This window comes from Falco biarmicus, chromosome 4 (assembly GCF_023638135.1).
Source record: "Falco biarmicus isolate bFalBia1 chromosome 4, bFalBia1.pri, whole genome shotgun sequence".
Classification (NCBI taxonomy): Eukaryota; Metazoa; Chordata; class Aves; order Falconiformes; family Falconidae; genus Falco; species Falco biarmicus.
In genome coordinates, this window is record NC_079291.1 from 19,887,497 (window position 1) to 19,905,542 (window position 18,046).

The 18,046-nt window shown below is 42.0% G+C and overlaps 1 protein-coding gene across 2 annotated transcripts; it reads left to right on the forward strand.

Moving 5' to 3' along the window:
* KBTBD2 (kelch repeat and BTB domain containing 2) lies at positions 1-14,263 on the forward strand. 2 transcript variants are annotated; one of them, XM_056338658.1, is made up of 4 exons: positions 1-218; positions 7,616-8,148; positions 10,966-11,131; positions 11,566-14,263. In XM_056338658.1, the coding sequence occupies exons 2-4, from the start codon at positions 7,979-7,981 to the stop codon at positions 13,099-13,101; spliced, it is 1,872 nt and encodes a 623-aa protein (XP_056194633.1). In that variant the 5' UTR covers positions 1-218; positions 7,616-7,978; the 3' UTR covers positions 13,102-14,263. The 2 variants fall into 2 exon arrangements, with proteins under 2 accessions (XP_056194633.1, XP_056194634.1); XM_056338659.1 differs by lacking the exon at positions 1-218 and having other exon boundaries at positions 901-8,148.
* Positions 14,264-18,046: the final 3,783 nt, after the last annotated feature.

The following is an 18,046-nucleotide window of genomic DNA, read 5'->3' on the forward strand; positions in this document are numbered from 1 at the left end:
CGGCCGCAGCCCAGGGCGGCGGGGCGGCGGCGGTGCTGTGGGGGTGAGGAGGCGGAGGGCAGCGCGCCTGCGCGCCCAGGGGCCGCCGCCGCCTCCGCAGCCCGGGCGAGACCGGATCCTCCGCCGCCGCTGCCGCCGCCTCCCCCGCTTCCCTGGCCCCTCGGCCCCGGCCGCCCGCGGTCGGGACGCCGAGGCAGAAGAGGAAGCGGTGGTCGGAGGTTTGTCTGGGGGGGGATGGCGGCCGCGGCTCTCCCGCGCTCGCTTCCCGCCGCGCCGCGAGGCGGCGGCTGCCCCCGCCTGGCACGGCCGGTCCGGTCGCCGTCGCCTGGCCGGGGCGGCCTGCGGGGCCGGGGCGGGGGTGGACCGTCCCTCGCCGCGGGAGGGCCCTGGGCCCAGCGGGCGGCGCTGCCGCGGCGGGGAGGTCCTCGGGGGGCCCGGCGGCAGCCCGGCGCTCCCCCCGCCTGGGCGCGGCTCCCGCCCGGCCGCTCCAGCTGCGGCGCCGGGCAGCGGCGGGGCACCCCGGAGGGCGGCGAGGCGGGCGCTGGGGCCGCCCCCGCGCCCTTAGCCGGGGCCGGCTCCTGGCGCGGCGGAGCTGGGGAGAGCCGGGAGGCGAGGCGGGGGAAGCCGCGGGGCCGGCCCTCGCCCCGGGGTGCGGCCCCTTCCTTGGGGCAGAGGGGGGCCTTCTGCGGGGAGCGGGAGAGGAGCTGGAGCCGCGGGGGGCCGGGCGGCGCACCTGGGGCCGAGGCGGGGGGAAGGAAGAGAAATCGGTGTCCGTGCCCTGCGCCTGGGCTGGGGGGCCGCGGGCCGGGCCTGCGGCGCGGCGGGCGAGTGGGGGCTGCCCGTGGGCAGCCCTGCTTGTCGGCCTGGCAGGCCGGGGTGGTGGCTGCTCCGGGGGGGTTTGGGGGTTCTGGAAGGGGCAGGCAGGGTGAAGTGTGCTGGAGCTGCGCTGCGGTGGCACTGCCGCCTCTCGGAGCTGCCCACCGTCCCTTGGCGATCATGCCTGGTTGTGTGTGTATGCGTAGTGCTGGTAGCTGCAGTGGCTGAGGGTGGGCTTCGGTGGATCTGAGGGGTCGGGTGATTCATAGTGAGCTCCTATAGACTAAATATATCCGTAGTATAGTTTTGAAGTTGGCCATCTGCATGCCTGAGACTTTTCCAGCGTTTACGATTACTTCTGTTGTGAACGGGGTAGGTACCAGCTGCTTTTGAAATAAGTTTAATTATGATTTAGAAATGGATTTGTGTTGTACTTGGCATCTCCCATTTTTAGAGGTTTGCTTGCAAAGCCACAGCTGGGCTTTTTGTGTTACTTTGTGATGGAAGGGCTGTGTGCTCTTGTGAGCTCACCTAGGGCTGTATCTACATGATTTTGTTCAAGGTGATGTATTTAGGAGATCATTAAAACATATGATCAGCTTAGTTCAGTTTCTCATAAATGCATCAGGAGAAACAGGTAGTTTTTAACATTTAATATACTCAGATGTGTAAACCATGTAGATCTGGGTATAGGTGTCACACCGCTTTCCTAATTATTTTGGTGTGTGAAGTAAAAGGGTCCCATTATACTTGGTGGTGCGTAACTAGCGTCTTGCAGGAACAGAACAAATTGGAATAAAGGATGTTGCTGCTTATTTAGTACTTTTGACTACATTTTGGACAGGTGGTGGTTGCTGGCATTTTTTTCTTGAGGTAGGCCTTTTTGTTTTGGTCATGTGATTATGAAACAGACCAGAATTGCTGCAATTCCTAAAAGTTTTCTTCCTTAATTTAGTGGCTGCTGCATTTTGAGAATAAATTTTATATGCATGAATGAGATAACCATTATAAGGCTCTTAACTTTTCAGGGACTAAGATGGTTAGTTAGGCTATATTAATTATTAATCTAATTTCTTAATGTAGAAATGCTTGAATATGTAGTTAAGCATCAACATATCAGGGGTTGGAGCATCTCTCTCATGAAGACAGGCTGAGAGAGTTGGGGTTGTTCAGCCTGGGGAAGAAGAGGCTTTGGGGAGACCTTAGAGCAGCCTCCTGGTACCTAAACGGGGCTACGAGAAAGCTGGAGAGGGACTTTGTGCAAGGGCCTGTAGTGATGGGACAAGTGGTAATGGCTTTAGGCTGAAATGGGGTGGATTTAGATTAGGTATTGGGAAGAAATTCTTCACTGTGAGGTTGGTGAGACCCTGGCACAGGCTGCCCAGAGAAGCTGTGGATGTCCCATCCCTGACAGTGCTCAAGGCCAGGCTGGATGGATGGGGCTTGGAGCAACCTGTGGACGGTGTCCCTGACCATTGCAGGGGGGTTGAAACTAGATGATCTTATAAGGTCCCTTCCAATGCAAAACATTCTATGATTCTGTGATATCTCATATGGTGTATTTAAGGGAGTGACTATACTTACACACTGGAATTTGATTTGTTAAATAAAGCAGATTGGCTTCATTAACATATTAGAGTGCAGAGAAGAAAACCCCACTTTTCTGTATATATAGGATATATGGCTGGATTTTATGGAGACATCCATGGCCCACTTTTTTTCAAAGGTTAATTTTCCAAAACAGGTCAAGTCTTTCCACAAAACAGAAACGCCCTTGGGGATGGAAACTACCTGTGCTCAGTGTAGAAGGCCAGTTGCCAAGTTAGGTTGTTGGTTTATTTTGTGCTAATTTTATTTCTGAGCAGGTATTTCCTTTAGTGTATAACTTCCTTTAGGAGCAGAAAAACAGGAAAGAAATTGGTAATGAGTGCACTGCGAGCAAACATGCTGTCAGCATGGAGTCTCACACTTCCAGTCTCTAGTGTAGTTCCAGAAAGTTCACCTATCTCAAAGTTGTAACTCACCTCCCAAGCATGTGGAAAATAGTAGTAGTGTCCAAGTGAATAGTAATTACGAAGATAACATTGTAGCATACGTTGGCCCTTGTTTTGTGTGAAATTTCACACTGTTGCCTTATTAGAATCTCCTTGATGTCCTCTGGTTTCTGAACTGCAGTTCTATCAAAGACACCTTTGATGGCTTTAGAAGAGAGGAAAACTTCTAAGTCTAGAACTGCTTCATCAATTACCTGTTTCTTTTTTGCTGCCAAGGATGCAAATTTGATACATTACTCAAGAATCTAGAGCTTCCAACTCCTTTCTCTTCTTCTTTCTTTCTTGTCTTTGAGATCTGTGGGCTAGGTGTGTTGATTTACATAATTGATTTTGATCGGGTTTAGTACTTGTATTCCCCCTTGATGTTAGTGGGTGTAATCATTTTGAAACATGCTGATTTGTAAGTCAGCATATCTTAATAGTAGCTAAATGTTAAAGTGCCTGAGCTTGGTGCTTTGGTTCCTGGCTGGGAGGATTGCTATCTCTACACACATGAATGCTTGTGTAGTTTGGCTTACGGTTGTTCAGGTCTTAATTCTGACATTTTATTACGTTAAAAATAGTGAATGACTCACTTCTTTAGGCGTGTTTTTACTTGTGATTTGTGTGAGGCTGCCCTTGGATGGAAATAGGAGTTTGATTAAAAGTGCACTGAAGTAATATTTAAAGCTTTCTTTATTAGTTACAACTAGATTAAGTAAACTGAATGTCCAGGGAAATAAATTTTGGTGGTTCTGTTTTGTTCCAAACATATGGGTTTATTGAAGTGTGAATTGTAGTTAGTGAAGTTAGAATAGAAGAGAGATTTAGATGGCTGAAGATACAGATAGGAACCTGTGACATTTTCAGATCTTTTGAGTGTTTCCCAGATTTTGGAAACTTATTGGAAGTTAGGCATCTAATCTGGCAGCCGCCTTAATGGGATTTTCAGAAGAATTTACTACTTTTCCTAGTACCAAAGTATCTTAAAAAAAAAAAAAAAATTAAAAATTTGCATGTCTATCTGTTTTGCCGTTATTATTTGGAAAAAAATAAAGCAAATTTTGTTTTGAACTAGACCAGTTGAAGAATATTTTATATATATATATCTTATACCTTTCCCTACTAATTAAATTGGAAATGGTCAATATTCCATGTTATACATTGAAGTATAGTGTTAACACTTCCATGTTTGTAGTACAGAATGGATCTGTGTTTATCAGTCTTTGCCTGACCTCAGAAGTTAAACAGATTCAGGGAAGGCAATTAATAGCCTGTTCCGTAACTCATTAACATTTGATGACTAATATTTGGAATGGTGTCATTCAGATTTGAAGTACATGAACAAATGTTAAAAGCCATCTCATTAAAATTACTTAAGCTAAAAAGAATAATTGCTTAAAAACAAACCCTCTTATCAACCTGTTAATGTTGCTCTCCAGCTTGATAGGGTGTTACTTTGGATTGCTCCGTAATAATTTGTTTTAGTTTGCAATCCATTACCACTATGGCCTTCCAGCAGCTACCTACCAGTCCTGTTTTAAACAGCTCACTTCCAAGAAGTTACTCAGAACAAAACTGTCATCCCAGTGACATTGTTGAAGGTGAAAGTCTTATTCATAGAACTTGTATTCAAGGATTGTTTTTATTGTATCAGAATTTCAGTTCAGGATATTGAGCTAACTTCAGCCATAGATCTCTTCATCCATAAATCAGCAATGACCACCACTGTGCACTGAAACTACAGGAGACCAGTGCATCCGTAAACATCTTTTAAAGTTCATAGTTTTTCAGTTAGCTGAGATCTAAAAGCTGTGTGCCAACCCAGTACGGTGCAGCGAGAGAGGTGTTCATTCCATGGGGACTGGGGAGAGCTGAGCCTCTTACAGTTAGTTCTCCTTTGGCAAGTATGTGCCTTCGGAGAAGCTGGTTCTTATTTCAGTGCCTCAGTTTTTCAGCCTATAAAATGAGGAGAATTCCTCTTTTTAAAATTGTCTTGAACTTTTCAGAGAGGTGTGAGAGGTGGGTAGTCTTGGATGACTTTCCAGGCACTAAATGATGTTCCTATACCATTTATCCTGATTCTTTGAACAGATTTGCTTCTCTTGGGCAAATGGCAGTATGAATGATGGTAATTTTAGACCCGAAATTCAGAGATTCTTGGTGTATTTATCGTTCTCCTGAGGAATGTTTAGTATGGTTCCGTTACAAGGGGATGAGATGCAATTCCTGACTTTGTGACAAATACAAAATTTTGTTCTTTAGCAAATGGTTATCATTGGCAGCAAAACACAGTATGGATGTGGAAAACAGGAGTCACGTACATAGTATATTCCTACCACATGCACCTCCGTGGAGCACATCAAGGAAATGAGATGGTTTCAGACCAGCTGTAAACCAAGGACTCCGGCTTTGTAAATTTACAGTTCAAAGGTGGTTCACATCACATAAATGTTCTGCAACAAGACTCCTGTCATCTCCTCGATCTTTTCTGCTACTGAGGGTTATACTCAAATGTTCCAGCTATTTATAGTAATTAATTTCACAGTTTCAACGCGTCTTCTGTTGAACAGGTCTGCTTTTTAAGTTATCAACTGTCAGCTGCATGCTGCCAAAGTGTGTTTAATCTTACTAGCAGGTGTATATCAATTTCTCCATGGCATCCTTGGCTGGTTCTGTTACCTAATGACTAGAATGGTGCGTATTAGTTTTGCTCTTATTTTTTTTCCCCTGTTCTGAAGATTTATATTCTCTAAAATTACATCAGAAGAAGAAGTTGCAGTACCAATGACAACTTTTGCTAAAGCGTGGTACTACTGATGCTCTGCCCAAACAGAGCTTAATCCACTGGTTTGTATTGTTCTTGAAACTTTACTCCTAAGCCAGGAAAAACAATGCTGTAGAGAGACCTGGGATGCCAGTAGAGCCATGAGCTATTTATTTCCGTGGGCCTAACACACTGAGGAAGTCTGCGTGTCTGTGTAGCCATTTAAAGTTCAGTGCAAAATCTGTTGATGGATTCGGTTGCATGTTAAGCTGTTATCAGATGATCATGATAGTGGTCAGTGATGCAGGGATAGGGTGCACACTAATTTGGTGAGAAGAAGCTGTGACTTGAAGCAGGTCATTGCTTTAGATGACCAGTACCTTTGTACGCCCTCAATGTGCTTGTGGTTTAGTGACTTCAGTGGTTACCTGCACCTGAAACTTGAAGGTCTGAATTCAAGACTTAGGCTAACCTGTTGTTATACCAGATAGTAATCTCTCTTTCCTCCTTCAAATATTAACACTTTGTCTGTTTTGCTTAATTAACTGGCTTTACCTGAACAAACAGTGAATATGGGTTTTGACTATTTTGACTGTTTTCCAGTGAAACCACCAGTGAAAATTAAAAGAGTTTGAGATTCCTGTTTGTGTATATTTTTTTACATCTTCTAAAGATGATGAGTGACACTAAATTAGTAGTAATTAAAGTGGCATTAATTAAGCATTCTGTTTCAAGTGGGTGAATGTTAAAAAACATCTGTCTTTGAATTGTATTACAGGCAGGGCTCTGTTGAAATAGATCTTTGATATGGCTGGCAGGTATTTCTACAGCCTTCATCTTACACCAAGTCATGTATTGTCATATGGAACTTGTGAAGTACGTAATTTCAAGTAAGGTATTTCTGCATTCACCATTCATCATGGACTAAAATGATAGTGATGTGTTAGACAGATGTGTCCCTGGTTATTCCTTGAGCTTTGGAGTGCAAAAGAACAATGCGAGATGAAATAAATCTGGAAGTATTGATAGATGTGGTACTCTGGTGTCCTTCATGATGGTGATTTTACTGTCACAACTATGCCATTCTTAATTACGTTTTTGTGTTTACATGAAAGATAAGATAAAACCTGACCACATTTTTAACAGGAAGAGAAATGTCCAAACAAGAAAACAGGCTTTGGTAGCCTGTGGCTGTTGCTTTATAACCACTCCCAAGTATTTTGACCCCTGCTATTCCACCACCCCGTTGCTCCTACTGTCTCCTTATTTTTCTTTTCTCCTGTCTGCAGCAGTCATGCTTACCTGGCTGTATGGAAATGACCTGGGGGTGGGTGTGGGTGAGGAATGGAGTGTGACATGTTTAAGTGAAGCCCTTCTGCACAGACAAGATGAACCAAATAAGCATTGGGAATGTAGGTTCTTAGGGTTTTTAATCCTTAGCTCTGGTTCTGCTTGTTCTCTAGTAGAATGCCAAAGTGAAATAAATGGGTTGATGATGACGTTGAGAGTTCAGTTGGAAAATGGTGGAATGTTGAAGAAACTGTGTATTTTTAGTGGTTTGGTGTTGATAAGCTTTAAGTAGACAAAAACACAGAAGCAGAAAAAGTAGCTGTTTAATATGGAAAACGGGAAAAATGTGGCTGGCTTATCAATGGTTGAGGGAAATCCACAGGTGTACAGATTGGGAAAGTGGGGTAATTCTTGGAAGAGGAAATCTTAGTGAACATGGTTTTACCTCTCCAGCTTTAGATGCTGTGTTGATGAAGTAAATTGTCTTAATTCATGGGCCTAGCTTTTGATGAGAATTAATTACAGACTTTTCTACTTTTCATTTATCTTTGATACTTTTGTTGGTGTTTTTTTCTCTACAAGAGTTTTAGTGCTAGCAATCAAGTACTACTTTAGAAGTAAGTTTTAGACAGTTACTTTTAAGGGGTAACTATGAAAGGCTTTTGAAAAAGTGCTAATATGTAAATTAATTTTATTTTCCTGCTTTCAGTCACCCAAGTGCAGCCAGTGATCATGAGATGTTACCACGGAACCTACCTCAGACTTCGCTTTTGCTCATTCAGTTGCTGCATCACAGATCTCAACAGGAGCTCTGCAGACACTCTTGAAAGTCTGAACAGATTGTGACATCAAGTCAGAGGGTGATGACCTAAATAGTAGGTCAAAGTCTGAAACATTGATTCAGCAGTCCAAGATAACACTGCTTTTTTTTTTGTCAGTATCACTTCTGAAGGCTGTAGAGACCTCCTGTCGTTTCTTCCCTGGTTGCTTCAGAAACATTCAGCTGACCTTTCTCTGGCGAAAAGGTCTTGACTTTTCTCTCTGGTTCTGGAAATATTAATGGAATACAGTCATGTCTACCCAAGACGAGAGGCAGATAAATACAGAGTATGCTGTATCCTTGCTGGAGCAGTTAAAATTCTTTTATGAACAGCAATTGCTAACTGACATAGTGTTGATTGTGGAGGGCACAGAATTTCCCTGCCATAAGATGGTTCTTGCAACATGCAGCTCGTATTTCAGGTAAGTATTCAAACTAGGATCTGCTAGTTCTAGAAAATCTGTGATACCTGGTTTTAAGTGTGATATTACGAAATTGATTAACAATTAATGTTTCAGACAGTTTTAAAGATCAGTGAAGTAACAAAAAAAACCAAAACCCAAACCACCAAACTTAGAAATCATTACTTGCCAACATCAAAAGAATTTTTCCAGCATCTTGTGACTTACTCTGGATAAGTAGTTTTTATAATAAGTGGGAAAAAAAATAATTCACGCTTGTGATGGTTTGTTTTCTTGAGGGAGTTAACGGAGTCTGAATAATTAGTAAATTTCTTATTCTTCATGCTTAATCTTTAAATATTTTATCTTTTTTATTTTCCAAGGCATGGTAACAAGGGATTATTGGCACTTGGCTGTGGGAGTTCCATTGTCATGTTTATTAGTTGTAGTTTCTTAGCAGAAGCCTCTGCTGAAAAAGGGATTGTTGTGCAAGTTCATGGCTTCCTGTTCTGAATAATTTGGGTTTCTCTGCTCAGCAAAGCCAAAAACTCTTGTCTTGCCTGAGAGTCTTGCTGCAGTGCAACAGGGTTTTTTTGTGTGGGGGTGGTTTCTTTTTTTTTTTTTTTGTGTGTGTGTGTGTTCATCCCCAAGATGATGTTGCAATTGTTAATTTGTAGTTCCTGCTTCCCAGGTGTTCTGGTTTTTGTCTTGCAAAAAGTTTTTATTAAGATATGTCAAGTGCTACTACTCTTTGCCGATAACTTCATAGTAAGTCCAAGAAGATGAGGCACCATGAATTTTCTGCAGTGATTAATCATTTTTGTTGGCCACAGTATAATTAATCTGCCTGTCTGGAAGGAAATATGAAGTTTGAAACTAGTCTTGGTGACATGAGTGTATGCTTTACCTTCCTGGTGCATTGTGGAGGAATTGTAACGTTTTTCCTGTTTAGTCAAGGGAAGGTTTGCAGGTTGTTTTCTTGTTGAGATGGGCTCGCTATACAGAACACTATCAAAATGTTTTCTGTATTTTGTCTGCTTTTTTGTATCAAACTATTTGAGGATTAATTTATTACTTTCGCAGAAGGTCTGTTGCTGCAGGTTTTTGTGTTAATTTTTTTCATCTCAGATGAATCTGGTATGATTTTTAGCAACGAGTACTGTTGTGATCACTAGATAATTATTATTGCTGTTGGCCTTGTGCAGATGATGTAGTTCCAACAGTCTATAAAATAACAGCCACTGGAAATGTGGCCAGATTTAATGTGGGTGGCTAATCGTAAGGTTGGAAAGATGTCAGGAGTCCGCACAATGTGCTGCATTAGAATGTGCAGTCAGAGCTCTTATTCATATGTGTTTATTATTTATGGAATGAGGTTTTGGCATTGGTTAAAAGAAGTTATCAAGCTTGTGGTTTTGTCATGTTCTGTTTTTCTTCTCTACTTTGGTTTACAAAAAGATGCTCAGCTTCCTAAATCGAGCTTTATTATGAAAAATTGATAGCCCTGAAAGGAGGCTGTGGGGAGAGATGGAAGAACAGAAAAGCATCTCGTGGCCTGATCCAGCTGTTGCGCAGCGCTGCAGCCAGCTTACCTTCCATCCTGGTGCTTGAGCGCTGTGCTGTGGCCGCCCGGCTCTGGCACAGCTGCTCAGCATGCGAGCGTGCACCAGAGCCCTGTTCTCTTAACAGCTACGTCTTCCTTTCCACGAAGAGGAATCTCTGCTGGCACTTGTGCCCCCTTGCTTACCTTTAAAAAGCTGCATGGCAAGTTGATACTCACTTGGCCAGTCAGCGATCCCTCCTAAGATCCCTCCTAAAATGCCGGTTGCCCCAGTCAAGGTTAAGGAGCTTTAGAAGACAGAGCGATAGGGATGGGGCAGGAAGGAATGGTGGTGGGGCACTGACTCTGTATCAGATGCTTCTTGGAATGGCTTTGCTTAAGGAGTGTATCTCCATGTCCCCTTTGCCTCTGCAGCTGGAGGCAGGACTGTCTCTTCTAACTTCATGTCTGGCTTCCTAAAAGAGTCCCAAATAAATACAAAGAGCCTTGTGCTGAATTTTAAGAAAACTGACAAGTACCTGGTTTACATTACTAGGATCCAGTTAGTTCTTAACTGTGTTGCAATTAAAAAAAAATCAGAATGGGCAATAAGTATATAAAGCATTATGGAAACAATAAGCTTTTTTTTAAAAAAAAATTGCATTTCTACTTTTTTCAGGAAGATGTAATGGAAATCCTTGGTCGGGGGGGGGGGAAATCGCACTACCAAGTTTGCTATTTTCTGTTGTTGATTTTTTTTGTCTGCAAACTAGAAGTGTACTGCATGTTATGATGAATGGTATATCAGAAATACTTCATGGAGTATTAGTCCTTGCTCCGTTTTCTGATCCAACTTTCTCCTTCACCCAGAGGAGTACACTTTTTGATACGACTTAGCTCAGTCATGACATAAACCTCCTGTTCTAGCACCTAAAATTGAGCTGTGTATGTTTCAACAGTATCTTCTGAAGGATTTTTCTTCCCTCTTATCACCTAAGATAGAAAGTTTTAAATTTCATGATTAAAACCCTGAAAGCATTAGAGTTCTCTGCCAACTAAAGAAAAGAGTTTGCGTAGATATATTTCTACAAAAGGCATGATGGTATGTTTTGAATCTTTTGGGCAAATGCTTTATCTTAAATACTAGTTGTAGCCGAATGTAAATATTAAACTAAACAGTCATCCAAAAAGACTGTTCACCTTTTGGAGTGTAATCACTTAAGACTTAGAGGTGACTCTAATTCTAGATTGTTGTATTTACTGTTGATCCTTGCCTTAATATGTGTGTTTCTCTTCAGAGCCATGTTCATGAGTGGGCTAAGTGAAAGTAAACAAACACATGTGCACCTGAGGAATGTGGATGCAGCCACTTTACAAATTATCATAACTTACGCATACACGGGTAACTTGGCAATAAGCGACAGCACAGTAGAACAGCTTTATGAGACTGCCTGCTTCTTACAGGTAGGAATGTTTCATTTGGAGTATGAAATAGCTGTCTCTAATCTCTGAACAGTTTTTTCTTTATCTTAAACAGTCTTTTCTGTTTAGTCGTTTCAAAATGCTGATGTTCAGTTTGCTCAATACAGACAGCAGTTGCTTGCCAGATACATTTTGTGTATCCATCCCCCCTGGCTTTGTGGTCCCTGTGGAGGGTGGAAGTACAACAGTGCACTTCCAATGTTCAGAAAATTAAGTTTCTCCAGCAGATGTAAGCTGAGGTACTTGATCTGTATGAAGCAGTTCGGTGTAAGTCGCTTGCTGTGTTTTTGTGTATATATAGTATTCCAGGCCTGAAGTCCGTTGTTCAACACTAAATGCAGGTATTTTTACCTGCTGCTGGTACGTGAAGGAATAGACGGTATGTAGTAATAGCATGTTTTTTCTTTGCGTTACAGGTAGATGATGTGTTACAACGATGTAGAGAATACTTAATCAAAAAAATTAACGCAGAAAATTGTGTGCGTCTGTTAAGTTTTGCTGATCTCTTCAGCTGTGAAGAGTTAAAACAGAGTGCTAAAAGAATGGTAGAGCACAAGTTCACAGCTGTGTACCACCAGGAGGCTTTCATGCAACTGTCACATGATCTACTGATAGATATTTTAAGCAGTGACAATTTAAATGTGGAAAAGGAGGAGACAGTTCGTGAAGCTGCTATGTTATGGCTGGAGTACAACACAGAATCACGATCACAGTATTTGTCCTCTGTTCTTAGCCAAATCCGAATCGATGCACTTTCAGAAGTAACGCAGAGAGCCTGGTTTCAAGGCTTGCCACCTAATGATAAATCGGTGGTGGTGCAAGGACTGTACAAATCCATGCCCAAGTTTTTCAAGCCCAGACTTGGTATGACAAAAGAGGAGATGATGATATTCATTGAAGCTGCTGCTGAAAACCCCGGTAGTCTTTACTCTTCTGTCTGTTACAGCCCGCAGGCAGAAAAAGTTTACAAACTCTGCAACCCTCCTGCTGACTTGCATAAGGTTGGGACACTTGTAACTCCTGATAATGACATCTATATAGCAGGTGGGCAAGTTCCTCTGAAAAACACGAAAACCAATCACAGTAAAAGCAGCAAACTCCAGGTTGCCTTCAGAACTGTGAATTGCTTTTACTGGTTTGATGCACAGCAAAACACTTGGTTTCCAAAGACACCGATGCTCTTTGTTCGTATAAAGCCATCCCTGGTCTGCTGTGAAGGATACATCTATGCAATCGGAGGAGACAGCGTTGGCGGAGAACTCAACAGGAGAACTGTGGAGAGGTACGATACCGAGAAGGATGAGTGGACCATGGTAAGCCCGTTGCCTTGTGCATGGCAATGGAGCACGGCGGTAGCAGTTCACAACTGCATTTACGTGATGACCCACAACTTGATGTACTGTTACTTTCCCAGGTCAGATGCTTGGGTGGAAATGGCTATGCGACAAACAAGCAGGTGTTTTGCTTCAGCTGCTGCTTTCGGTGATAAAATATTCTATATTGGAGGATTGCATATTGCCAGCAATTCCGGTATAAGGCTCCCGAGCAGTACTGTAGATGGGTCTTCCGTAACCGTGGAAATCTACGATGTGAGTAAAAACGAATGGAGAATGGCAGCCAATATCCCTGCCAGGCGCTATTCCGACCCATGCGTTAGAGCTGTCGTCATCTCCAATTCTTTATGTGTCTTTATACGCGAAACCCACATGAACGAGAGAGCCAAGTATGCCACCTATCAATACGACCTGGAACTCGATCGCTGGTTCCTGAGGCAGCATATATCGGAACGTGTGCTGTGGGACTTGGGGAAGGACTTCCGGTGCACCGTAGGAAAGCTGTACCCATCTTGTCTTGAAGAGTCCCCATGGAAACCTCCAGCCTATCTCTTCTCACCAGATGGAGCTGATGAATTTGAGCTGGATGGAGAGCTAGTTCCTTTGCCACCTGTATAGCTCCCAAACTAGACTGCGCAACTGATTCTGTGCTCAGTTACCTTGAAATAAATGGTTGTGAAAGAACAGGTCTGGAAACAAATGTCAAACCTGTCTTTCGTGAGTTGTATTTTTATGCCCTACCTAACACTTGCCGCTGTTCAGTATGAATCCGTGAGATGAGCAGATACGCTTCCATAATCTGAAATACTATTATCTGATAATTGAGAAACATATATGTATATCGTAAGCTTAAGCATCTGACTTGTCTACAGAATTTCTAGTTCTATGAAGTCTCAGTTCAGGAAAATTAGCTTCAAAAAAAGTAGTTACTGTTTCTAGGATGATGCCACAACTCTTTTGAAAGTTCCTTCCAGTGATATTTGAACTTCTGGATATTCTACTTAAGTGCTAGTTATATAATTGTCAGTGTGGCCTAATTAAAGGACTGTGCCGCACTTAATACTAATATCCATGTTGGTATAGTAATGCCATTAAAAGAAAAAGAAAAACAAATCCCATGGATCTACCTGTGGTAGGAAGGGTAGATCTTCCATTGTATGGTAACATGCAGGGCAAAATGACTGCAGGTTCAGTCAAGCTGTATTATTAGGTGCATGTATTATTCTATTTTCACTAACTTATACCTGTCTATTTAGAATACAGGTCTTCCAAGCAGCTGGTAAGTTTGCCAGGTGTGGACTTAAGTTGCTGGGCTTGCAATAGGAGCCCTCATAGTGCGGGTCTCTGTGGAGCTTTGGTCAGTAAATGTCTCCACATTCTGTATTACAGTAACATTGGCTCATGTATATTACTTCCTGCTGCTGATGTATTTTTCCATTGTAAAACAAAGGTTTAGTGTGGATTAACCAGGTCTTTATTTTCTGTTAATTTAATAACAAGCATTACTGTAGTGTGATTGTGTATAGATATCCCTTAGCTATCAGGTTTTTTACTTTGGGGGGGAGCAAACTTCAGGAAAAGCCTGTGCTCTTGTGTGCAGGAGAGCAGATGACTAGTGCTGCTCTGGCATTAATCCCAGGAACCACTAGCAGTAGCGGGGCACCGCCAGTCTAACAGGAACACAGGTGCTTCATGACAAACCTTAGTAGCATGTTCAGCTGCATCATGTTCTGGCACTGTATTTTGAATGATATTAATTTATTAAAAAAGACTGAATCCAGCTGAGTGTGTGTGCTTTCTGGTTGCGGTAGATACAGTTAGGACACCCTCCCATCACACACACGCTTCTAGCAGCTATGTGGAAGGCAACTTGGAGTAGTGAAGCTGTGGAAAAGCCTGGAGGCAAGTACATTCATTGGCTGGGCATAGTAGGCAGTGGAATCTGGAAATGGGGTGTTCAGGTCAAACTGAGAATTATATAGAACTTGAAGCCCCACTGTGATTTTTGTAGATCAGCACTTCTCCAATCGTGGGACAAAGTCTCCTCTACTGAAAGTAAGGAACAACAGGCATTAAGGGGGTAATGATGCATCTTTTCCCTAAGCTCAGAAGATGGGAGACTATTTTCACTCTTTAATAGCAAGAGCTAACTTATTTACTCGGTCACCCACTCCGCCACTGGCTTTTCCTTAATTCTGTTTCCTATTCCAGCAAATACAATTACAGCTTTCAACAAAGGCAATGCCTATGTGTTTTTTGTGGCTAGGTCTCGAGTGAATTTGCAGGGTTTTGTCTTGTACAATTACTAAAGGTTTTGACTGGAAAAGGGGACTTTAGGTAAGAAGCCTGCTTACGTAAAACTCTTCCTGTGGTTTGGCATTTTGTACAACAGAGTGATATATGGGACCAAGACTGCTAATTTGTTTATGAAGGTGACATAAAGTGTTTGCATTTACTATCTTTTTTTTTTTTTAAACACACCCAAACTGCTTAGGTAAGAAGGGAGAAGTGACTCAGGGGGGTTGGGGCTCACAGGTATGTTTATGTTGATTTCATGTAGCCTGGGACATTAGTTGCAAGCCTGTTCAAGAATATACGTGAAAAGAAAAACAGTGATACTACTTTATAACGCAGTTTGGAGCATCACATACCTTGGGAAGGCAGGAGTGGTGTCCCAGTAACTCCAGCCTGACTGGGCTGCTTGGTTCCGTGGGTCATTTTCACTTCAGCCTACTGTTGGCAGGCTTTAGGACAAACCTGTGTTCTCCAAGTATAGATGATCTATAGCTAGTGAAGGAGCACAATGGGTTTGTTCTGTTACTGAGAACTTTCAACGTTTAAAGAGTTTAAAATCATATGCATAGTTTCTTACCAGAGGAAAACAAAAAAGGTATATTTGAATAGGAAATAGGGGACTAAATTGCAGTGGCTGGAAGTCGCAGTTGCTTCACAGAACCTGAAAGAACTGTCCTTGATTATCACTGAGGAACATCTTTTAAAATACAGATGGCCTACATCATTTCCTGCTAGCCTGTGTTTTTTTTATATATTATTTTTATATTGTTTCTAGGTATTATCTGTGGGGTTTGTATTTTATGTGGTTTATGATGATGTATCTTATTTAAAATTTACTATTATTAATACAGTACTTAAGACTAAGTCAAGCGTTGAAACAGTTCCCCAGTGACTTTGTTAAAAGACATACTACTAGTTGATTATACAACCAGTTGCTGCAGTCAGTATTCAACCCCAAAGGAAAACAGAGCTGGCAAATGCTATTCACAAGTAATTCTTTCCTTGCATAATTTGAGAAGGAAACTGCAGGCAAAGCGTTGTCATGTGCCTGGAAATGGTCACTAGAGAAAGACTTCTGTGGGAACAAAGACAACAGCTGAAAGAAACGCAGTTCTCGTTTCATAAACACAGCAAATACGATTGAAGCCTTCACAGAGTTCTAAACTAGTATCTTACTACAAAGCTCCAGCCTAATACCAGCCTATGCAACCCGTACTTGGCTTTGAAGTGTATTTACATGTGAGTTTCCAACGATTCAACTTTTTATGTCCTGGAGCTCTGCTGTATTTGCAAAACATTTGCTTTTTTTCTGGTAGAACTACTTTAAGTGAGTCCTACATAGTTTTGGTTCCCCCTACCTGAAGTAACAAAAAGAAGCGATCTGGCCTCCCCTAACTTTTTAATGCACCCACTCATTTTTACAGTTGTTTAAATATATATAATTGCAAGTTTAATATTTGTTCTAAGGGGACCAGTCAGATCTAGGGCAGTGAATTGTGTCAAGCTTTACAGAAAACATGATCAGATGGATAGTTAATTTGCAGGGGTGGAAATAATTTGATAAAATTTAATTTTTGTTTTAGGTTTAAAGCACTGCTTTTCACATTTCTCATTTCACTGCATGCTTCTGTTGAGATGCACTAGCACCTGCCGCATTGCAGTACAGCTAAGGAACACCTGTGGACAAAGCTGCAGACCACTGAACTTACTAGCTGGCTATCTGTTCCCCACTTACAGCTACCTTTAAATTGTTTTGGATCTGGATTCCTACACAAAAGGAGCTTTAATTTAGGCAGACTCTGAAGTAGGCTCACCCTTAAAACCAGTTTCTTTCCACTTCATGCTCAGCATTAGCCAGACAAATTCTGCTTAGTTCTACCTCCGGAAGTATTTAAAGTATCTGCCTCCTACAACATTTATCATGGGTACTTACTCATAGAGCTTATAACCCGGAGGAGTAGTAGCAGACCGAATAAAATGCAGGGATTGCTCATGAAGCCAGGAGGCAGTCAGTATGGAATCTGTACGTCTTCACACATGTCCTAAGTTCTGGTATGGAAGAGACTGGGAAACGGCCTGAATCAGTAGGTGAGAGCAAGACCTGGGTCAGTACCAAGTTACAGAGACTGACATGGAAGAAAGGACTAACAGAGATGATGGGACAGGCGTGAAAGTAAAAGAGGAATAAAATCATGTGCAGTGTGTGCTTCTCTACCCTCCTGCTCTAAAACACAGAGCTCTTCTGTGGCTTGGTCCAACCTGTGGAACTAGATACCTTTGTTTCAGCAAAGAAAGGGTTTAAGAATTGTCCAAACACCATTACTGAAGTGCTAAACTATGACTGGTCACCTGAAGCATTACATGACTTCATCTCTTAAGACAGTAAACTATACTGTCTTAAAAAGGTATACAGGCATACCTGCACACCACTGCATTAATAAGACCAAAAGGACAATAAAAGGTACAAAAAAGGGCATTTTTACTTTTTTTTAATGTAGACCTTACAGGCTATACAGATCATGTGCTAAATGTCAAAAATCTTGATGCCGAGATTTTATTCAGGAAGCGCAAGAGGTATGGCTGGCTAATTTAACCCTGAGCACATGTTTGTATTGAAGAAGAAAAAGAAAAAAAAAAAAAGAAACAATGTCCACAATTTAAGAGTGGACATAACTCTTCAGTCAGCTCTTTGGCACAGCATTACATAAATCAAAATACATGTACACACAATTTATTAAGAGCAAAGGTCAGTAACCGCAGGTCGTATTAAGCAATATGTTAAGCTCAGCATTATATTTTGCCACTTCCTGGTATGCCTGAACTTTTGTGTTCTCCACTGAGACGAGACCAAACGAGTATGATTCGTCAGTATTTCCCATCTGTTTCATATAGCGTGCCAGTGATGTTATTCCCCATATGGTTTTTAAGACAACAAAATACCTCTACATCTGCCTTCACCTTTGATAATGTTTAGACTGAAGAAAGAACAATTCTTACTTGATTTTCTTTATGCTCGCCTGATCTAGAAAACAGTGCTACTTTCTTGGGGATCTAGATGAAGACAAGATTTGTAGATGTTATTTACTACTACTGAGGCAAATAATAATAATGCTTTTCATCAGTATTAGTGAGTAAATTCAGGCAGAGAAGCAACCAAAAAAAAAATTAATCGTATTTTCTACCAGTTGGTTTTGGAATAGTATTACACGAGGAGCAACGTACAACTAGGCAATTTTGAACCTATACAGAAGGACTCAACAAAGACAGC

What these genes read in the sequence shown, in the direction of transcription:
- KBTBD2 (XM_056338658.1), top strand. Translation starts at nt 7,979, where the DNA reads ATGTCTACCCAAGACGAGAGGCAGATAAATACAGAGTATGCTGTATCC. An exon ending in ACATGCAGCTCGTATTTCAG is followed by an intron (nt 8,149 to 10,965) that starts GTAAGTATTCAA and finishes GTTTCTCTTCAG; the next exon opens with AGCCATGTTCATGAGTGGGC. An exon ending in AGACTGCCTGCTTCTTACAG is followed by an intron (nt 11,132 to 11,565) that starts GTAGGAATGTTT and finishes TTTGCGTTACAG; the next exon opens with GTAGATGATGTGTTACAACG.